Genomic DNA, 23,720 nt, shown 5'->3' on the forward strand with positions numbered 1-23,720 from the left:
TACTCCCATTTTTAGAGTTTTATTTGTATGGCATCATTTGCATTTTGACAAGTCGTCAGAAGAGCAAAAAAAAAAAAAGGGATAACAAGGAGTCCCTCATCTGAATTATTTGAGAAAACATGAACGTTTCTTCCTGACAACCAGAAAAGATATTGCCATTTTGTTTTTACATTCATAATGACAGAGACAACCTCATATACAGCAAAACATGCAGAAACTGATAATTCACACAGTGCAAGTATAAATATTTCTCAGTATGTTTGACTAGAAGGGAATTGGATAGGTTCAAAATCAGTAAATCAGAACAAGTGGTTGAATTACATTTACGTAACATTTTCAGTGCATTACATCTTTTCAAAGAAGGTCAAGGTCTGCAGATGTGGACCTCACAAGGTTCTAATTCTTCCACATGTATTTCTCACAGAAGACCTGGTTCTGCAGATTAAAAAAAAGAGAAAATAAAAAATACCCCACAAATCAATCTTTAGACATTTCTTAAGTTAATAGGAAAAATGACCCAATCCCACTTTTAGCTTCGGTGCCTGACAAGCAAAAATTTAAACCCGGCTACAAAAGATTGTGTATTTATTGGGATGTGTGACAGACCAACACAGAGTAGTTGTAAGAATCTACAACTATTCTGTTGTAGATTAGTAGTTGTTATTTTCCTTCTGTTTTTGTGAAACAGAAGGAAAATAACATGTAATAACCTTTCCTGCAAAATCTGCAGTGTGGCATGCATTTGCTTTCAGTGCTCTAAACTGCAATTAACTGCCTTTAGTATCTATTTAAATGTGAAGTCACATGCTCTGCTCATTTTATACACGTAAAATGCTGCCGCAGCAACACATGAACAGCATTGTCCACAATGTTTAAATGTCTGAAAAGAATGTAAAACACTTCTTTTGACTTCCCAATCATGTTTTACCTTGTGCAGGACTGTCAGATAAAATCCCAATACACTACATGGAAGCTAATGGTTGTAACATGAAAAAATGTGAAATTTAGGATTTTACTCACACCCTTATATGTGCTTATTGCTTTAATCTTATTTATGTGCAGTTATGTGCTGAAGATATAGATATATATACATATATATATATATACATATATATATATATATATATATATATACATATATATATATATATATATATACAGTACAGACCAAAAGTCTGGACACACCTTCTCATTGAATTCAATGAGAAATGTGTCCAAACTTTTGGTCTGTACTGTATATACTGTATATATAAGTGTCAAAATGATCTATAACGGGAAGGTTGATTCAGTAAATTTTTAGGACAGATTACCTTTTTTATTCAGTGCGGTACACTAGCAAAGCCTGGGCAAGCTTTGAAACTCGTTTTTCTTAAACTCAGATCAGCAGTCAACACTAAAAACACAGTGGCATGGAGCTTAATCATTTAAATGGTTGATTTGTACTTACCCCACACTCCTGAGCAGTGTTTATGTTTTTGCACCAGTAGTTTGGTCCCCAAGTACAAGGATTACTTCCCAGTGGCTCCAGCTTCTTCGATGAAATGCACAGGCCAGCTTTCTGCAGGGAAAAAAAATCTCAAAACTATGTGGATGCAATAAAAGGTTTTAGCTGCAGAATTAATTTCTACAAATTGATTTAAAAACATAGCGGGGATGTTAATGAAGTTGCATTTCTTTGAGTTTACATTTCAATCTCCTTTTTATTTGTGAACAAGTCGCTGTCTTGAGAAAATGACAGCTACTCTTTGTGACTTTTATCTTATTCTTACTTTGCAAACATGAGGAACGTCCATTTGGTTTCCCAAAATCTTCTGCAGCTGAGGCCCATGGATTCTGGTGAAAGCATCACACTGAAAAGAGAGTTCAGAGGTTAAAACGAAGCAGTAAATATAAGAACTCTACGATGACAAAATTCACTAAGATAACTTAAGGTTTTTGTATTATTTGACAGATGTTAGCAGTCGCTGAAGCTCAGACCTTAGGGACGGCTTTGGGGTGGAGAGCACACACAGACTGGAGGAAAGCAGACGTCTGAGGCTCGGTGGCGTTCAGCCCCAGGTGCAGACGGCTCAGAGCAGCCAGCGTTTGGCAGGAGTCACAGTCAGAGATCAGGTCCACTTCTGGGAAGGACACCACAGCATTGACCACAGTAAGCTTTCAGAAAACCAAAGAACAGTGATCAGTGGACCAAGAAGGTCACTGTTTTCATTTAATTTACATCACATTGGTAAAATCTGGCCCACTCTGTTTAGCAGAATTATTTTAATACAGTCACACTAGGGAGTGTACAAGCATGTGCAGCCTATTTAAAGTCACACTAGAATATCTGAATATTCATATTTTTAACCTATCATGAGGTGAACTTGCCGTTCCGCTTTGAATCGTTGATCTGATTCATAACTAAAAGGTCGCTTCAGCTAGCGGTCACATACTGACCGCCACATTTTCTCCTTCAGTATTTTCTTTTAGAAAGCAGAATTCATAGTTCTGCTTTCTAGTGACTCAGATCTTAAAACAGCAGAGGCCCTGTACATAACACTGCCTCCACTGTGTTTGACTTTATGAGGTTCTTTTTCCTAAAAGCTGTGCAGCTTTCACACCTAATGAAACAGTATACTCACATTTACTAAATGGATGAAATGCATGAAAAAGCATAGCTTCTGAAAAGCACCAACTGTAAACAATCACCAGGGAAAGAGATGGTGATGATGGAGCTACTTTGAACTGTATGTTCTCTTTGTTTTTCTGTCAACAGTCGCATTTGTAGGATTGTGTTATAATCAGGATTATATTATAATGAATGAAATCAATCGGACCCAGTGATCGGATTGCTTTGGATACATTTGAATTATTTTAAATGAATTTTGAATAAATAGGATTCCATGTTGTATATGAATGAAATCTGTTTGTCTTGTAAAGGGCCTTGAGAGTCCATTGTGAATGATGTTGTGAAATAGAAACTTTCACTGGCTCCCACATATCAGAGGTAGAGCCAAAGTGTCTCAAAGTGATCCTCATTTTAATTTAAAGAATCCATTTCAGATAGCTTGACTTGATAACATGAAACCATGTTGTGTCAGATGTGGAATCAAAATGACCTGACCTGTAGCTGGCTGCGTCTCAAACAAGCAAAGGTGCAACAGAGAGCAGATGGTGTGTGGTGCAGCCGAAGATAAAAGGAACTCAACGATCTCCGCTCCATATTTGTCCACAAAATCGTTACATTGGTCCTTATAGCTGGACGGTATCAGATCACAGACCTCTTCCATGAGCTTCTTCAAAGTTTCCTGCAGGTTGAGAGTGAGAAGATAATGACCCTGCTGCTTTAAGTGTGGGCAGTGGAGATGAAAGTCTCACCTCAGTCATATTTTTAGGCAACATTGTCTCCAGCTTCTTGATAACCATCAAACACAAGGTGCAAACTGGGTTGAATACATCCTAGAAAGAGGAGGAAGGCACATGTTAACTATTATAGGGGAAACCATGGTTTCACTTCTTCTGCCAGTTTCTCTTCTGCTTTCTCTCACTGACTTCAGAGCCAAGTGCAGAGCTGGACGTGTCTTTACTGGGGACATGATGAAGCTGCAGTTCTCTGTCCTTGCGGGTGGCGCAAAGTCCAAAAACCTCACAGATCTCCTCTGGTTTCTGTTAACACAGATGCAGTGTTAAGTATAATAAAACAAACAAAATGTACACTCCAAAACACAAGTAAGGAGAGGTCAAACTCACCCACTGGCTGGATGTGTGCTGCAGGATCTTTGGCAGATGGATTTTCACCTGTGACTCACATTCTGACGCCTGTTCTTCAGGGAGGCGGCGGCACAAACCATGCAAGGCTGTAAATACAGTCACCTGCGAAAGTGTGATAGATAGTTGTTTATGTTACAGCAGAAGTGAAATCACAGTGCCTCCAAAAAATATGAACGCATTTTTTTTTTCCCCACTTTATATCATCCAGCATTATTGCATTTTATCAGGATTTTATATTTTACGCAGCACAAAATTGGGAGACAAAAAGGTGCAGCATCTGTATTGAGCCACCCGATTAAGATTTAGGTTTTGACTTTGACTGGACTATTCTAACACCTGTTTATAGAGGGATTGTAATCTCTGATTTTAATTTTAATGCATTTTTCATCACATTGATGTTTGCATTTATAAATGAATGTATTTTGATATTTACCTGCAGCGATGGACCCTTATTTTAACAATTTTAAACCAGCCGATTGTGTTATCTGAACACAATCAGCTGGCTCCTTACCTTGGTGTCTCTGCTGAAAACCATGTTGGCGGACAGCTGGATGATCCGACTGCATTCTGGACACATACCCTGTGTCTGGGTGAAAAACAGAGCATGAAGACCAGCTTATTAATAATGTGTGCAATATGTCGCGATGAAGGTCGCATCTTCCTACCAGAGGTTTTTGTCCAGTCAAAGAATCGAAAATAAACCTGGAGTCTCCTGCAGCGAGGAGAACACAGAGTGAAACAGATGATATGACACCAGTACTGAATATATTATAGATGGCTGGGTTTTTGCAGGTATTGTTCAGCTTGATCAGTAAACAAAAAATAAATGGCGACCGACTGTGTGTCGGCGCGGAGCAGACATTAAAACCTCACCGGAACACAGAGACGCAGCCAGCACCAGCAGCACGAACCCCGAAGCTGACATGGTTGGAAGGACGGACGGAGATTGACAGAAAAGCTGGTGTTTTCTTTAGAAAAACAGCTGTGTTATTGATCGACCGGAAATTTAGCCCCACAGCCTCACCCTATCAGAGCGCGGTCCGTAATGCGCAGGCGCTCTAGTCAACAATAGTATAGAGAGGACAAGGAACGAACATTGTGATAAACTGGGAAACATAATAATAATAATAAAAAATGTTTCGTACGATTACTCCATATTATCTCAAATTTAACTCGGGACTCTGGCTTGACCACTCCAAAATGTTAATATTGCTTTCAGCCAAATATGGTGGTAAAACATAAAAGGGTCTGAGTCATTACGCACTGAACTGTCAACAGCAATGGGACAAAAGATTTTTAAAATAGTTTTTTTTTTTTGATTCAGTTTTATTTTAAAAATGTGAATATAGTTGAAATTGTTTATTATTTACTCCATAAAGCTGTTTCCTCTAAGTAAAATAAAATTAATTATCAGAAATTGGGTAGACTATTTCTAATTACAAAGTTTATCATACTAAATTTTGTATTCTCCCGTTTGATGTTATGGAATTTGAACTAGGAAATAATAAAAAAAAAAGAATAAGGGTTTTACTAAAATATAAAAAGGCTTTTTTCATGACTTCCTTTTAAAAACAAAATACAAATGTGGAGCAGATGTATTTTCCAGCCTGTATTATTTGAACTGAGGCATTTTGAGTAGCATAAAATAGTCTCTCTATTCCGACTGGGAACTACAAGTTTTCAGTGCACACCGACACGGAATCAACAGAGGGAATCGTTTTCAAAGAAGTGAAAATGAGCTAAAAAACAAACAAACAAACAACAACAACAACAAAAAACAAGATAACCAATTTATTTCGGTTTTACAGAAAGCCCTCAAAACTCAGCGCTAGATGGCAGCAGAGTAAGGAAAACTTTTTGTTGGGTTTTCTGCTGTAAATGAACCTACATGACCTGAAGACACATGACCAAACTCTAGGAACATGAAATACAATGTTCTGCATTCCTAGAGAGCAGCTGAACAAATGGGATGTGTTGACTGACAGCACATTAATTTAATTATAGTGCAAATACTGCAAATAATAACAAGCAATATCATTTTGAAGCACCTTTTTTTTTTTAACTACTGAGGACATATTTACTGACACCTCTGGTAAAAACATGTAGATATTTTATTACTGAAATATAATTTAGACTGAAAAAAATTATCTCAGTGAGGAGGAAGAAAATCCCATATAAAGAAAAATGTTCCACACAACCTCCTGTTGTGTTCATGGCACCCTTAGAAATGAACTCCAATTAAAAGAAGGATTGTTTGTTTATTTATACTTTTAAACTGTTTAAAGTTGTGTTGGGATTTTCTGCTTCACAAACGTAACAAGTGTAGTTTTTTAAAACCTAACTGGGACACTAACTGGAATATTGTGCTTTAATCCAGTTTACTGTTGAGCTTTTCGACAACAAACATGGAGGTTGGTGTGAGGTAAAGGTTGATTAAAAACTAGTCCTCAGTGTTAGGTTTGGTGAGGGATTAGTGATGCTGTGGGCTGTGTTCTCTTCTAAAAGCACTGTGAAACTTTTTAGAGTATGGTCTCATGAACTCTTTAAAATATTTGAAAAAAAAAAAAGGGTTGGGTTGACGTTGCAAAATAGCTCATCAGACAAGATGTTTTCCTTTGCTGGTCTGAACTTTGACTTCCGAATTCACAGTAATGCATAATTGTTGTGCAGTTATGCAAGTGATGTCTAATTAATGCTTCTTATAAATGGTGCTGCAGTGAGGAGGTGTGCCTGTTCTATTTTCTGTTAAAACATTCCAGCTCACTGTTGCATCTTCAAAATCTCAAATACAGGAAGGACAAAAACATTGAACAAAGAATTTTGATCAGTTATATTTATTTGTTTGCCTTAATCACAACAGAAACAATCTCAATCACAGATTCTTTGATCCTTTAAATATTTTCTTCAAATCATATCAAAAAACATTGGCAAAGAGAGATTCCCCCAAAGTTCAAATTAAAATACTGGATGGACTTGAATGAAGGAGGTGTTTTTCTATATCCTAGTCTGCTGCTAAATGATTATTCGTAATAAAAAAAACAAACAAGAAAGAAAACAAACAAAACAAAATAAAAAAAATCCCCAGAAGAAATGCCATTCATCATTATCACTCTGCTGGGAATCTAATGATGACAGAAGCTTTTCAGAAGCCTGTTGTTCTGTGAGGGAACCAGACAGACAAGTTGCAGACAATCAGGAAGATGAATGGTAAATGGACGATAAATAACCGTAAGCTCATTGTTCAAGACTCTCGCACTTCCTGAAGAGAAGCATATGCCTTTTATATTACAACATTATATTTAAATCCTCCTCTTATGTAATGACAGACAACTAAGCTGACAGGTGGTCTCTGTCTGCTCCCTGCTGCTTCACCTTCAGTGAAGTCGACTCGCATGTTCCTCTTAAAGCATTCATCGCTCACATTTCTCCAGTATCACCAGTTTCTCCTGTTTATTTGTTTTGTTAAGTTTGGACTCTTCTTTATTGCTGCATTTAGGTTATCAACACAAAAGTCTCCACAGAGTCCACTGCAGAACTTTAAATGTACAATTTTCCAGGTGGCTCCAAAAAAACTGGCCTGACCAGAACCATGCTGACCATCTGTTGAGATGATGGGAGGCATCAGTCCATACGACCTGAAGGCCGCTGTTAAAGCACCCGGCGCATTCATTACTCCGCAGCTGAACCACAGGCTGATGCAGTAATTCATGCAAAATGAGGCCCAGCACATTAAAATGAACACACTTTTCAGAGGTCTTATATTTAAGTTAAAAGTATCATTTAAAAAAAAATAAAAACTGATCTCATGTAATATCCTTACTTACTGAAATGCATAATTTTTGTCAGCGTTACAAGAAGAAAATATTGAAATATTTCATTCTACATATATGAATTTGTGGTTATTATGAGTATCACTTCATGAAACGAGTCACAAAATATTGAACCTTTTCTAAATATAATTTTTTTTAGATGCACCTGCACATCCATGCAGGCAGTTGTGGAAACACATGGATCGATTTACAATGTTTCACATGTACATAATAACTCAAAGGCACAATTGAAGCCAGATGAAAATTAAGTACAGTAATATAAATAAGAAGGCAAATTAATGTATTTTATTCACATATATATGAATTATATATTATTACAGTGGCTCTTTCATCATGTATTTAGCTCAGTAGTTCTTCTCCCTACTTTCCTTCTAACATTATTATTTCATAACATTTTTATTTAGCACAACTCTATGTATGCGCTGAAGAAAATGACTGAGATTAAATAGTGAAACAAACAAGGAAATATGCGATTTATTTTTCTATTTAACATCAGACATGGTCATGGGACCGAAACTGACTGATTTGGACATTTTAGTAATTTAAGAAGCTACGTACTTTCCATGAGCATCTATTCAGAGAAAAAAAACAACCACCAATTCCAGTTAAAAGTTATTCAGAGAAACCTTACCTTCTTTGAAAGAAACATCTTATTTTCTCCTGTAACCCCTCAGGTTATATATATATCACTCTTTTCTCCCACACTCCTTAAACATTTTCTTAAATACAATGCATTGTAGCTCTTTTCACCTTAAACAGTAGTAATCACGTTTTCTTAACTTGGTTAATGTTTTACACTCACATATTGTTATTTACTACCGGCAGTAAATGCATCCGTTTTACTTGGCTCTACCTTACTGGTCAGTCAAGGGCAAAATCAAGTTTAAGCAATTTGATTGGTTGTGATGGACTGGGGTGAGGACGGTACTGGAGGTGTACGTGCCGCTGCTACGCACAGTCAGTTGGCCGGCGGCCGTTCATGGACGAGGTTGGAGCTGTGCCGCTGTGGACTATTATTTTTTTTTATTGCTAACCTGTTGGAGCTACCAACTTTTCCTGAACGTTTTGCTTGGTTTTTCGAGCCACGGATCCGGACCACACTCAACGTTTTGCTTGAATTTTGGAGCTGCAGATCCGAACCTCGCTCGTGAGCCGGAACGGACGGTGGGACCGAAGTTGGAGCGGTTTTATTGCCGTTCGGCTAAAACTGGTAATCCATGGTGGGGTGAGTAACCCATTCCTCGTGGTTGTTCTGGGAGCCGCCATCATTGGAACTGCTATTCCGAGGACGAATGCTAACAGAGTCTCCTCAGGCCTGCAACGTTTGAAAAGCCAACGGACTGCTTTAATAACTCAAGAAACTGAATAGTGTGGTTGATGCCAACAGTATTTGTATTTCATACATTCAGCTTTATTGTTTTTGTTTATTGAATACCACTTGTTCAAAGGGGTTGTTTTGAACAGTTCTGGTTCTGAGGCAGCACAGTTGCACTAAGTGTGCTTAAAATCCTATTACTAATCTATTGGGGTGGTAATATTGAGTGTAGCACTTCCTGCGATTAATATCTAATTAATGGGTGGGATACCTTCTGTGCTATTGTTCCATGGTGCTGAAAGTTATCTGTGCTCTGTTAATGTGCATTGCCCTTGGTTTATTACTGACCAGTACGGTTTATTAAACTGGTACACATTCAACTTTACCATCTTCCTTCCTTATTTTAGTATAAGGTCACAGTCACACTGCATTTAGATCTTACTTATAGCTATCTTAGTCTTGCTCTTGTGCTCAGTTACGCACTCTATTCACTACATATATTGTTGCCAATTAATACATTATTTTCTCATTGTGAGGTAGTTGATAGAGTGTAGGTCAGAGAATCTGGGCGCTGTTCATCGGGGAAAACTAGAACAGTGGTTACACTCCTAATTATTGGAAATCAGTTTCTGGTTAAAATGAAGTTTTTCACTCCCAGAAGAATTAAGTTGCATTGACAGAAAGTAATTTAATCCTAAAGACAATATCATTTTTACAGAACTGTTTTTTCCTCATCTTGACTGGGAAACTCTTAAAACTTGCGTACTATCACTTTATAACTGCAGTGTTTCAATTTATAAACTGACACCAAGCAGCAAATAAATGTGAACTGGGATTAAGTGAGTAAATCTCCTCAAAAATCCTCATCTGATTAATCTGTAAAATTATCAGAGATTCAGCTGTTCTGTCAGTTTTTCCTGGTCACCTGATCCACGTTAAACATTGCCAGCTTACTTCTTTAAATCCAATGATCTCCTTAATCTTTGACCAAAGACACATGAAAAGGTTTTAGTGTGATAAGCCACGGCAACATGAGCATTGTGTGTAAAAGATAATTAGAAGTTTAATACCTCATGTGAAATTAAGATGCTTTTCGGGTATCTTCAGTTGGAGTTTCTCCAACATTTGAGAAATGTTTACTTTTGAGCAGCTGGTTCAGTCTATTTTATTTGGATTTTATAATAGACCAAATCAAAGTAGTGCATATTTACAAGGAAGACACGCCATACACAGATTTCTATTCGTTCATTCAGCTCTCTTTCTTTTGATACCCCAAAATAAAATCCAAGGCAACTAGAGGTCATCCAAGTAACGGAGTCCTTTTGTATTTTATTTTATCTCTATTTATCAACATTGGTAGAGTAAAATGATTTCGAAATTCTGAGATTTTGTAATCTGTTAAATGATGCACGCAATTGAACTAATTTATTAAGTATATAATTTCTACTCAGACATGTTGATTAAAAAGCATTATAGTATTTCTGTTGTTGAACTCATTATTAGTTACTCGGTTTATTTCACCAACATTCTTGAAGTACATGGCACACAAGTAAAACTAATAGAGACATTTTCCCTAATACAGGCTTAAAACGCGATAAATAACATTGTGTTGGTGAAATTCAATAGAAATCAGAGTTGGATGCTGTCTAGCATGAAGGAGCAGCTGGTTGTATGATTTGAGGGCTGCAACAGCAAACAGTCAAAACTAGTCGGAGCGTCACCCTGTGACCCGAGGAGAACTTGAAGCTACCGCACTCCACATGCCTTTGGTGCAAACAAGATTATGGTTTTGTTCAAACTTATATCTTCCTGGAAAAATACAAAGAATTGCGTGATGCAGTTGAGTGTGATGATATCCTCAATCCCATCTGTCTGATCAGTGTATTTGTCATTCAACTGCATAAGAACATGCAGGTTAAGCTCTAGCCTCACAGGAAACCAATGTTTTTACTTTGTACAGACATCCATCAGCAGTCTGAATAGTTTCCTATTTTAAAATCCTCATCTGGGTAAATAAGTGACTGAGACATCTTTTCTAACCCAGTATATTTGATTTCTGCCATATTATTTAGTTAACTTCATTCAGAGTTATGTGTCATAAAAATATGATAAAGCCTCCAGGAAGTTTTTCTGTTGTTCTGGAAAGAGTTAAAGAAAAATGCTCCAGTGGAACGCTGAAGAGTGAAATTACCCGTAAATACAAGGCGCTTCTCGCTTTGAACAGGGAAGTATTCCTCCTTATTTGTGATATATAAAACTCAACCTCCGTGAATTCGTAAAGAGGAAAGAAACATAACGTCATCAGTCAGATACTAAGCAGAGACAAACACGAGGAAACACTAGAAACTTCCAGACATTCCTGTTTCACCCTCAGTGTACCAGAAAAAAAGCATCTTCACAGAAATCCCCGGACACCGATGAAGATGTGATAACACACACGTACACACACCCCGTCACCCACGCACACAAGAAAATAACCTCTAAATGTATCTCTTGTGTTCCTGAACAATTGAAACAAAGGCACGTACTACCTGCATTATTACTCACATAGCGTCACTTTAAGATGATGCTCCTCTTTAGTCTGCAGCATTGCCAACAAAAGGCGCAGACAGTGTTAGGTATGCTGTTGCTGTCACTTGGACTAAAACTGAAAAGCCACATACTGTACATCCCTCACTTATATTTGTAAACCCCATATCACACTCAACTTCAAAACGTTTTACATGACTCTGGTGAGTTTTTAAACCTTTTCAGCAAAGAGGTAATCAATTTGTGTATTTTAGCAATTCAATTATTTTAGGTCTGGTTATTGTTAATGACTATGGATTACAAATGATGCAAACCCAAAATACACTAAGAAAATTATAATGTTAAAAAGAGCAATAAAAAAAAAAAAAATCAATTTAATAGGGAAATCTCAGCCTGATGAAAACCATCCATCCATCCATCCATCCATCCATCCATCCTACTCTTCCATGGTTGTAGGGGTCATTAGGCCAGAGGCCTGGACAGGTCACCAGTTTATCTCAGTTGGTTTGATGTAATATTTCCTGAGAATTTCAATTTTGGGATTTTGTTAGTTGCCATAAATATGAAAATCAACAGAATTAATCACCTGAGCTATGCCACTCTGTCTCTACTAATACTGTTATTAAATGTTCAAAGTATCAACATAAAACTCAAAGTATTAATGATTCATTATGACATTGTAGTCTTTCTAAAGCTATTTAGAACCTATTAGTAAAATCATCACATCAACGAAGAAGATTTTATAGATCAATGATGAAGAAGCACCTTGTGGAGGAAAACTAAAGACCTGCATTATTTGTAATAATTTTCAGTTTTTTGTTTGAATTTGACTAATTTGCTTCCTGTTTTTTATTTTCAGCTACATAATTTTGACAATAACAGTGTGTTTAATCTTCAAATTTGACTATTTTAATGCTTTGTGCAGTTTAATTTCTTTTTACAGAATATACAAGTATGCCATTTTAAGTTTTTTCAAGACCAATTATTCAGTGTTTTATATGTTTTGTTTTATCTTTGTGGTTTTAATAATTGTATGCATTTATTTTAATTACTTTATTATCATGCTTTACTGACTATAGTGAGATATTCCATAATTTGTATCTGGGAAAAATGCTCTATGTAAATAATCTTAATTACTTACTGACTTGACAATATTCTTATTAATTCTATGCAACCTGAAGCTTATTTAAAACTATATTTTTCTTAAACCATATTGAATGCATAATTTCAAACAATAATTTTTCACTGTTTTCCATGGAAAGAAGTTCCTCATTATTTAAATGAACCAAAGTGACTATGTATGTATGGACTCACTTGACAAACTAGTCAGCCTGTGATTAACCAACACAGTCTCAATGCTTAAAGATATTTCCTTCCTCAAATCCTATTAATCCCTGACTTTAGTCACACATGAGGTCTTACAGTGAATGTCAATAGCAGCATGAGCCCTGTGTGTTAAAGATGAGAGATTTTATACTTGAGGTGAAATAAATACACCCTGCTTATGTTTCAGATCGGAGTTTCTCTTTCACTTGATACATGTTTACTTTGACCTGCAAGATCATGAGAACCGACTTTAAGATAAAAGAGGGAAAGAAGTGAGTAAGGACAGATTGTGTTTTCAGATATTCAGTACAGTGAGGAGCTGAGATTCTCTTTCATGCAAATAGCAGCTTTAGACACATTTGAAACAGTAAAACCATTTCGCTCACCCGCTGCTGTAACACACGTTTTTGTCAAGCAAACAGTTTTGTATATTGGTCATTTTTAAAAATACAAATAATTAAGGACTTTTAGTCAGATGGCTAAAAGTCCTTAAAGGTTTTCTTGTCAAATGGATTAAAGAAGTCTGAATGTCTTCTCTTAAAACATATGTCATGACTATTTAGAAAGAATTTGTACAGACTGTTGTGTTTAACACAATTTTTGCATAACACTTAAACCTCTTTATATATTTTTCCACAAAAATATGTGGTTTTCAGAATGTTTCACACATGACAATCTAAAAGTCTGCCATGCACAACTTCGGAGTTAATACCACCTTTTCCTATAATTACACAATGAAGATACTCAGCACAAAGGTGAATACCTAGTCATTTTCTCCTTTAATGTTTCTTTCAGATTAAGATAAGCAAAGCAGCAGATCAAACACACTCTGAAATTGAATGCTTAAATCTTTAGCAAATGAATGGAAAGATTTAGCTTATTGTCATTTTTGAATACTTTCAGTGATGCTTATAATAGAAACGATCTGTAGCCAGAACAAAAACATATATGGATTCTTATCACAGCTTCCAGTAAGCAGCATCGGTTAACCACTTTAAAAGAAAACTCTTATGAATACAGTTTACTTGCAGTTTCTTTTCTGTCATGGTCTGCCTGATGAGTGAACACCAACATGTTGCCAGTAAGTATATCTGTGTGGCTGAGCAGCATTCCAGTCTGCTGGATCTGATTACAGCAAAAAACAAACAAACAAAAAAAAAAAACCCTAAATCAATAAATCATCTGTCCACTAGAGTTATGTACTGTTAGGGAAGCAGCAAACCTTTAATAATCCTAGATTTTTTTTTTTTTTTACCTAAGCTTAATCATCCACATTTATTAAAAAAAAAACTTTACCAGTATTATTTGGGTACATGAAAAATATGGACATTAACTTTCTCCGTAGCGACTCCGTAGACTCCCAGTAGAAAAGGGAACGATACTTCCAGTACATCTAAAAAATAGAATATTGTGTGAAAGTGCAATATTTCTTGGAACCAAAACTGTCATTTTATAAAGATGCTTTTGACAACATATTTTAAGCTTTTAATTTTTGAGGCCATGTGATTATGGCTTACAAATAAAGAAAACCAACATTCAGTGTCTCAGAAAAATCATATTATATCACATTAAGCCAATCAAAAACATACATTTAAGCACCACTGCCAGACTTCTAAAACTTTTGTACATTTCTATTCACTCTGTCCTTGGTTGGGTCTCCTCTTGCATGAATTACTGCGTCAATGCGCCATGGCCCTGCGAAGGCATAGTAGAGTCCAGAATGCTTTGGTAGCTGCCTTCAGGTCATCTGCCTTGTTGGGTCTGATGTTTCGTTTCTTCCTCTTGGCAACAACTCATAGATTTTCTATGGGATTTACGTCAAAGGAGTTTGCTGGCCAATCAAACGAGCTTTTGGTACCTTTGACAGTGTGAGCAGGGACCAAGTTCTGTTGGAAATTAAAATCAGCATCTCCATACAGCTTATCAGCAGCAGGAAGCATGAATGCTCTACAATCTCCTGGTGGATGGCTGCATTGACAGTGGACCTCAGAAAATCTAGTGGACCAGCACCAGCAGATGACATGGCACCCTAAGCCACCACTGACTGTGGAAACATCACACTGGATGAAAAGCAATGTGGATTCTGTGCCTCTTCATTCTTCCTCCAAACTCTGAGACTTTGAAATGAAATGCAGAATTTACTTTAATCTTAAAACAGGATTCTGAACCCGTTCTATATGATTGTGGAAATGGCCAGGGAAGAAGTCTTAAACATTGTCTGGAGTGGCTTGACATGGGGAATGCAACATTTGTATCAAAGCAAATCAAATTAAAATTTATATGTATAGCACCTTCCAGCAACAAGGCTTTTCAAAGGGCTTTACATCTTAAAAACACAAAAATAGAGTCATAGAAGACACAGTCAACAAGTAAAACATTACATTTTGTCAAGCACCATTGTTATACATCAAATTATTGATTAATGTTTCATTGATTATGTTTCAAAAGCAACTACAAACAGGTGGGGTTTAAGTCTTGACTTAAAGGCACTCGGTGTTTTAGCTGTTTTGCAGTTTTCTGGAAGTTTTTTCCAGATTTGTGGTGCACAGAAGGTGAATGCTGCTTCTCCATGTTTGGTTCTGGTTTTGCAGATGCAGAACAGACCAGAACCAGAGGACCTGAGCGGTCTGGAAGGTTGATACAATTGTTGTATGGCAGACACAATGATAATGCACTTTATGGCCACTGATAATACATTGATGCATTGCATCAGTTGATAATAATACTGATTGATTGATAGTCCTCCGTAAGATGATGTTTTTAGGCATGTTTTTCATATGAGAGCAAAACTTATAGCTTTCAAAAGCTAATCTGTTTCCTCGTTTTTTATGGTTTGCTTTGAAATGACTTGTCTTCCTGGCAATCATTTCATTGTAAAGCTCATTCCTCTCTAAATAAATACAAGTTGGCCCAGCCCATGAACTCTCATGAACTCTAACTTTAGCTCTGAGGAAAACCTCTCTCTTATCTCTGCGTGAGAGAAGAAATAACCATCATCTTTACTCTAGTTATTTGTTTTTTATTTGTTTTCTTTTATTTATTTGTTATTTGTTATTTTGTTTTTCTTTCTTTTGTTTTCGTCCCTAGCAGTCGAGCTTTAAATGCTACAATTAATTTTGAAAAATGGCCACACCAATTAGAAGTTGATTCCCACAGTCTATGATGAGCATGAGTGGAAAATACAGCAGAAGAATAATGACTGAGCTGTTTTTCTTTGTCTTACAAAAGAAATCTTGAGAATCTTTTAGACACACCTTTCACCTGCTGACATATCATAAAGAATGAGGACCTTTTTCCTGTCAGTAGCTCGTTATATAATGGTATTTGCTTGGCAGGAGCTATAGAAGTTTACACCTAAATTGTAACATTACTCCGGATATGTTTGTCAGTTGAAAGCATGTATACTGTAAAAACAGTGTAAACTGGATGCATGGCAAAACCTAAAGTTTTTTAATAGGTTTGGTTTTGAAAAAATAAATACTGTGAGGATTTTTTTTTCTGTGTATTTATGTAGGTTTCCATGTTCAGTCACCTTGTTGTCCTGCCTACACTGTGATTGTCCCCAGCTGTCCCTTGTTTCCCCTGATTACCTTCCTTGAGTATTTAATCCCTCCTGTGTTCCCTGCTCTTTCTTGGATTCATCCTATGTGTCTCATGTCAGAGTCGTTGCTTCGTTGTTAGTGATGAGTTTCCTTGCCCTCATGCTCACCTGTGCTGCCTGGACTTCTCTGTCCTTCGACTTCACCAAGAAGTTGAGGTCTCTGTGCTCTGCGTTAATTTCTCTCACTTCGACCTGCGTCCACCATGTCTACCTCACCACCTCACTTTATGACAAATACACAAATGTTGTAATGCATGAAAGACAGAAATTTTAACATAAGCAATACAATACCGACAACTTGTGGACATTGGTACCATGTTAAGATGGTTTTTTTTTTGGTTTTTTTTGGTAGAGGTTCTTTAGAACTGACTGGTAGAAAGCTAGACCATTTAACATCATTGTGAATCACCTTGGCGTTTATTAACATATTTTCATCATTGTATTCCAGACAGGCAGCGCTAAATCCCATCAGCACTGCCTCTTAACATTAACATTGGTAAATGTCGATCTGGAACTCTTCACTCCTTCTGTTGCTTCCTCCTCCTCCTTGTCTGTTTAGTAAATCAGCACGCCAGTGATTGTGTGAAGTTAGCTGGGGGCTAACTGCATAAAATTTGCTACTCTTTAATCTGGTAAGCTTTAAAATAAAACTGCTCATCTCATTTTTAAAGAGGCAGTTTTCTATTTCAGCCTGATGTCCGGGATGATAAATACTAGTCATAAAAGCTGGTTAAAAATAAATGAACACACAGGAGTGTTGGTTGAGGTTTGACAGCATCATGAACTTTAATTGAAGGGGCTTGCTTCTGAACTAGTGCAGGTGGGTGGAGGGTCATTCAGACTGGACAATTTTATAAACTTGAGAGGGAAGAGAGTAGCTCCCTCACCTTGTCATGGAACAAACTAAAAACATCAGTGAGTCCTGATACTGTAGGGCCGTTCTGAAAGGGATCATGTCCAACTTCTGGAAAATCACCAACCAACAGCTTTCAAACTCTTGTCATGAATCACCAGGACTAAGATGAGCATGGATGAAGTTATGAATGAGTTTCTTTCAATGTACGGATCTCTTGGGTGTTAAATACTTATTTTACCAGCCAGCCAGCCAGCCAATCAGCCGACAAGATTTATTAATTAATTGGCCAAAGGAAGAAATTCAGATCACTCTGGAGAAAACACAGAAGTGCATTCCATGCATGGTGGTGCATTCCACCATGCATGGTGATCTTGAGAGAATGTTTTGTCACCAAGAAGTTGCTTTTCAACCATTTCATCTTTTAATCTACCTATTTAACTACCACTTCACTCACTGCAGCCATTTGTACAGAGACAAAATATGGAAAAAAGAATAGTCAGACATTAAAATGATCTGAATAACCTGGTGACGTGTCTGAGGTGTTTCTCTACTGATTGCTGGAAACCAACAAGTCATTTTTTGCAGATATGCAAAGTGACAGTGTAGCATTCTTTTCATGATAAACTGGATGAACAGAAAAATGAACCAGAACCGAATCAGAATCTCCAGAACCTTTTTTGCTCTTGCATCTTCAAAGACTGTCTGCTGCTACATATAAATGCATGCTGACGGTATCTTTTAAACTACAAAAACAAACAAAACAAAAGTCAACAGCATATGTGTTGACAGGTATGCATGTACTTAATGCTGAAGTTTTGAAGGAGGAATGCTGAAAACCAGGAAGAAGGAAGAAATTAATTCTTTGTCTGAGTTTTGGCAGGATTACCAACATGAAATGCTGCGTGAAACGACACGCCCAGAGGGTATAAAGAGAAAGATATTGACTCCAAACATCAGTGGCTTCTTGCACTGCTGGAAGTCCAACGTGGATGCAGACAGACAACTGTGGAGTTAAAGCCCAGATTCATAACAGGTGATCTCATTCATTCTTAACATTTCTAAGCCAATTTTATAATAAATGTGGAAAATATACATGTTTTACAGTTAGAAAATTGGAAAATATGTTTTCACTCCAATATGTAATGTGATGAGAATATTTCTTTTTTCTTTTAGAGATGAATAAGTTTCTCTGCCTATTGGCTGTTGGTCTAACCCTTGCCTTGCAATGCCAAGTGGATGCCAGTGAGTAGTTTTCCTCTTCTAATGTCTTACAAAGAATTGAAAACAGATTTATTACTGAAGTAAAACTTTAGAGTATCCATTTTTTTGGTTCAAAGGAAAACAACATCCTTTTAAATATATGACATAACCAATATAACTGGATTTCCTAATTTTGGGACAAAAAAGATTTTTCTATTCCAAAAAAGAAACTAAGGAAACTGATTCTGTTTGCATTCAGAACGCCATTTGAGCCACAGTTTCATCGAAAAATGTGTGAAGAAGGCTAAAACCAATGTGGATGAAGCCTACACATACTCCCGTCAAGTGTGAGTGTAAAACCCTGCTCCTCTTCTTTTCTTTTACTGCTTAACGTTGAACTGATTAATCATCAAGAAATATGTGAATAAATACCTGAACTATTTAAACAACACAGGAGCCTTGACCGGGTGAAGAGAAATGCAGCAAGTCCTGCAGACATCCTGAGAATCCTGAAGCAGCCCAATGGACCGTCCAGAGAGGCGGTGCGCGCTGCAGACTACATGGCCAACACTCTGCATGTGATTAACCACTACCTGTCCAAACGTCACAAACGCTCCATCAATGCCACAGGTATGAATCTGAATTGATCTCCTTAAGGCTTGCTTGCATGGATTGGTGTCACACAACTAAGATTTGCTTTCCTTATGCTTTATTTAGACCTTATCTCTAAGGATGATCTGGGCGTGATTGCCAGACTGACAGGCTGCGCTGCTCAAGTCAGAAATATTCACTGCCAGGATCTTCCCAATCTCAACACCTATCGCACGGCAAGCAGCATCTGCAACAACCTGTAAGGGAAATATCCATTAGCAGTTGTTTACTTAATGCCACCGATAGCCAGAACTTAAAAGTTAGATATTAACCAAAAGTACAACAGCAGCAAATATCATTCAAAATAATTTGTAACATTTCAAAACTATGGGAGTATCAAACTTGGGTTTTATTGTTGTCACTTATAGTAAAAACCCTCGCTGGGGTGCCTCCAACATCCCGTTCCTCCGCTGGCTGCCTTCTGAGTATGAAGATGGCATCAGTTCTCCTAAAGGCTGGACTCATGACTTGAGAGTCAACGATCAACTTCTTCCCTTTGTAAGCACATAGAGTATATCTTCTTCTCCCCTTTATGACATCCAGATGACAGCACTTGTTATCTTTGTCTCCATTTCTCCCTTAGGTGAGAGAAGTGTCCAACCGTATCTTGGCAATAAATAGCTCTGAAGTGAACAGTGACCCCCTCTACACCCACCTGGTGACAATCTTTGGCCAGTGGACAGACCATGACATCACTTTCACCCCTCACTCTCCCTCCATCAGGTCATTTAATGATGGCATTGATTGTGAAAAGACCTGTGGCAACACAGAGCCATGCTTCCCCATAGAGGTCTGTATTAAAACATTAAAGCATTACATTAACAAAAGATAAAAACACATTTGAAACATTAAAGTCTAAATGTCTCCTGTCCTCTAAACAGTTTCCCTCAAATGAACCTCGCATTCGGGATCACTCTGAAAAGTGCATGCCATTCTCCCGCTCTGCGCCAGCTTGTGGCTCTGGTAACACTGGGTACATCTTTGGATCATCCACTGTCCGCCAGCAGATGAACACTCTGACGGCCTTCATCGATGTGGGTCAGGTCTATGGTTCTGATGACAGCAAAGCTCGCAATCTCCGAAACCTCACTACTGATCGGGGACTGTTGAGGGTGAATAATAACTATACAGACAATGGCCGTGACCTCCTGCCATTCACCACCATGGGGGCCAACATGTGTGCCACAAGGCGACGCATGACCAATGATAATAGTGCTGAGGAAGTGCTGTGCTTCTTTGCTGGTGAGTCTCTGTAAAAATAAGCAACTTATTTCTATCTGTAATAGCAAAGCATGTTTCATGACTTTTTGGTCCGGAAGTTATTGTCATCAGCTTATTTGGTTTAATGTGACTTTTTAGGTGACGACCGTTCCAATGAAAACATCGGACTGGCTTCTTTGCACACTCTGATGATGAGAGAGCACAATCGCTTGGTCCGTGCCCTTGCTCAGCTCAACCCAAAGTGGGACGGAGAGAGACTCTATCAGGAAGCCCGCAAGATTATGGGAGGATACATGCAGGTAAGAGACAGGAAGAGGAGCACAACTTGAAAAACAAAGTTTAAAATCACATAAAACTATGCAAAACAGAATAGAAAAAATACAGATATGTGTGATTGTATGCCCTTGTTTTGTCTCAAAATGTAGTAAAGGGACATATTACATCCCCCCAAAAGTTAAGACATCAAGGGCCTTACAGCTACTGAGTGGAATATCTTTGGATTTAATATTTCTCTCTTTTCCATCAAAGGTTATCACTTACAGGGACTATCTCCTTCACATTGTTGGACCAGAGGCCGTATCAAAGAAGTTGTCCACATATCCTGGTTATAATGAAACCATTGATCCCAGCATTGCCAACGTGTTTGCCACAGCTGCCTACCGATTTGCTCATCTGATGGTTCAGCCCTTCATTTTCCGTCTTGATGAGAGTTACCAGGATCATCCAAACTATCCCACCCAGCTGCTTCACAGAACCATGTTTGCCCCTTGGAGGATCGTCTTTGAAGGTACAAATCGAAACTCTTAATTCCTCCCAAAAGGAAGCAGATGAACTTGATGATCACATCTAAATGTTTCTATTGTCTCTTCAGGTGGATTGGACCCAATCTTGAGAGGGTTGATTGGTCGTCCGGCCAAGCTGAACACTCAGGACCGCATGCTGACTGAGGAGCTGAGGGACAAGCTGTTTAAATTCTCTGTAAGCCTGGCTCTGGATCTGGGATCTCTTAACATGCAGAGAGGAAGAGACCACGGACTCCCTGGTATTTATTAAATATTGATGTTTGTTTTTGTAATTTCTCCCTTCAACGCACTAGACGTTAGTAGTTTCTACAGTTCATACATCATCTTAGACTGTGTCTTCTTGGTGTAGGCTACAACAAATGGCGAAGGTTCTGTGGCCTGTCACAACCAACGACCCTAAGTGAGTTAGCTGAGGTTCTCAACAACACTGTCTTGGCCCGAAAACTGCTGGATCTGTACGGTACACCTGACAACATCGATCCATGGCTGGGAGGAGTGGCTGAGCCATTTGTCCGTGGAGGAAGAGTGGGACCTCTGTTTGCCTGCCTGATTTCCACTCAGTTCCAGAACATCCGTGAGGGAGACAGGTGAGAATATGGACAATTATGAAACATTAAATGATCTAACAATCATTGCATTGTTGATGTTTTTCATTCGCAGAACCTAAATTTTAAGAATATGTCTTGTTTTAGGTTTTGGTGGGAGAATAAAGGTGTCTTCACGGATGCTCAGACGCTGGCACTTAGGGACACGTCTCTTGCCAGAATCATCTGTGACAACACTGGGATCACTGAAGTTCCTGAGAAACCTTTCCAGTACCGACCTCGAGGCTCTGGATACACCCAATGTGACGCCATCCCTGCATTTGATCTCAGTCCATGGAAGGACGGTGGTATGTTCACATTTTAATGTTCCATCAACAAGTGTTAATGAAAATGTTCATATAAGATGACAAATATGAATTTCTTTCCTTTAACTGAAGGTCCAGAAAAGCCACAACCACCAACAGGTAAATTGTTCACTTCCTTTGATATAAATTACTATTGGTGCTATGTCACTTTAAAATGGTGACATAGCACCATTGTGTACTTAAATGGCTTAAGTACACAGACGTTTAATGTTCACATCTCAAGTTTAGTGTTTGTGTGACTAACTTTTACTTCCATGTCTCTTTATTCTCTCTCCAATAATAATCTCATGGGGATTCAGGAGCTTCAGGAATATATAAACTTTTTCTTCTTTCACAAATGAGTAGTTAGGTCAACATAGTAGTTGTTTATTTTATTTTTTTTTTACTATTAATTTGACATTCACTTTGCAGTTATTTCAAGAAACCCCCCCTCCTAAAACTTCTTTATTCTCTCAAAAGGTCAACCTGGACCCCCTGGACCCCCTGGACCACCAGGTACTAAAATGTCTTTTAGTAATTAAAGACTATGTAACTGATGTAGAACAAGTAGCATTTTACAAAAGTTTAAATTCAATGTTCTTGCATGTAACACTGTTCATATAATTTTGTGTACAGGACCAATAGGTCTGCCAGGACCCCCTGGACCTCCCGGACCTTCAGGCGCAGCAGCGCATGTAGCTTTCTCAGTGCGCCTTGGTAGTAACGTCCCCAAAGCTGGTACCCCCATTGCCTTCCATGATGTCATCTACAATGGACAGAACAGCTATGACCCCAAGACCGGCTTTTTCACCTGTGAGCACCCAGGCGTCTATGAGTTTGAGTTCCATTGCACCATCCATGACAGTGCAGGCAGCTTGAATCTGTTCCGCAATAGAGCCCTGGTTCTGCACTCATTCACCACCCGCCAGAACGGCTACATCACAGCCAGCGGCAGCACCTTCATCAAGCTAGTGAAGGGAGACAAGGTATGCCTGGTGGCTAACAATGGCGGCAACGGACTGACCAGTGACAGCTTCTTCTCTGGTCATCTGCTGTTCACCGAATAGTAGACACTTGTCCAATTTGCACTTTCAATTTAAAGCACTTAAAATTAAGAAGTAAAAAACTGAGTGAAACTGAAGTCATAAATGAGCCTATTTTCCTCCCTCATTATTCTTTGTTATAGTGTGAACCTAATCGTGACAACGATTAAGAAAGGATTAATAATGAACTGCTGCACTTTACTGTTGTGAATAAAGAATGCACTAAATTGTAACAGAAACAAGTGAATGTAATGTGTTTCTGCATTATGTGTACCTCGTTTATTTAGGAGAGATTTGAAGTGATTCACAACAAAGCTTAGGACAGTTATCTTATAGAGCTGAATACATTGTTTCTGAATGAACGGACAAAATATTCTCTGAACATGGATGTGACTGATATGATAAATCCAACAAATAACGTCTTTCTGAGTGACCTTTTTGACTGTGCAGAATGGTCAAAATGTTCCTGAGATCCTGAGATCGCTTACTTGCAGTCTCAGGAGTCCCAATTCACAATCCGACCAGTAGATGGAGCCAAAGTACAAGTATGTCAACAAGGGGAAGCAAAGAGCAACAGGGTCAGTTCCAAAATATTGCATTATTATTTTTGGACACACAATTTGTTCCTGGAATTTTTAAACTTACTATAGAAAAGTGAATAATTTCGTAAATACCTTTAATGTTTAGTTTTAAACACAGGACATAA

At 37.9% G+C, this 23,720-nt stretch overlaps 2 protein-coding genes across 2 annotated transcripts; one reads left to right on the plus strand and one right to left on the minus strand.

The window, feature by feature from the left end:
* Window positions 1-3: 3 nt before the first annotated feature.
* sftpbb (surfactant protein Bb) lies at window positions 4-4,802 on the minus strand. The gene is made up of 11 exons (XM_028034971.1): window positions 4,624-4,802; window positions 4,416-4,462; window positions 4,262-4,336; window positions 3,730-3,852; window positions 3,532-3,645; window positions 3,358-3,438; window positions 3,104-3,287; window positions 1,978-2,120; window positions 1,770-1,850; window positions 1,448-1,558; window positions 4-435 (listed from the first exon to the last, which is right to left on the minus strand). Exons 1-11 carry the CDS (start codon window positions 4,673-4,675, stop codon window positions 397-399), a joined length of 1,050 nt encoding a protein of 349 aa, XP_027890772.1. The 5' UTR covers window positions 4,676-4,802; the 3' UTR covers window positions 4-396.
* Window positions 4,803-18,129: 13,327 nt separating this feature from the next.
* On the plus strand, window positions 18,130-23,281 carry LOC114155075 (eosinophil peroxidase-like). The gene is made up of 16 exons (XM_028034746.1): window positions 18,130-18,240; window positions 18,381-18,449; window positions 18,667-18,754; window positions 18,862-19,037; window positions 19,125-19,257; window positions 19,427-19,556; window positions 19,642-19,848; window positions 19,940-20,300; window positions 20,418-20,578; window positions 20,808-21,066; window positions 21,151-21,321; window positions 21,432-21,669; window positions 21,775-21,974; window positions 22,059-22,091; window positions 22,452-22,487; window positions 22,608-23,281. Exons 2-16 carry the CDS (start codon window positions 18,383-18,385, stop codon window positions 23,036-23,038), a joined length of 2,691 nt encoding a protein of 896 aa, XP_027890547.1. The 5' UTR covers window positions 18,130-18,240; window positions 18,381-18,382; the 3' UTR covers window positions 23,039-23,281.
* Window positions 23,282-23,720: the final 439 nt, after the last annotated feature.

The sequence above is a fragment of the Xiphophorus couchianus genome, chromosome 12 (assembly GCF_001444195.1).
Source record: "Xiphophorus couchianus chromosome 12, X_couchianus-1.0, whole genome shotgun sequence".
Classification (NCBI taxonomy): Eukaryota; Metazoa; Chordata; class Actinopteri; order Cyprinodontiformes; family Poeciliidae; genus Xiphophorus; species Xiphophorus couchianus.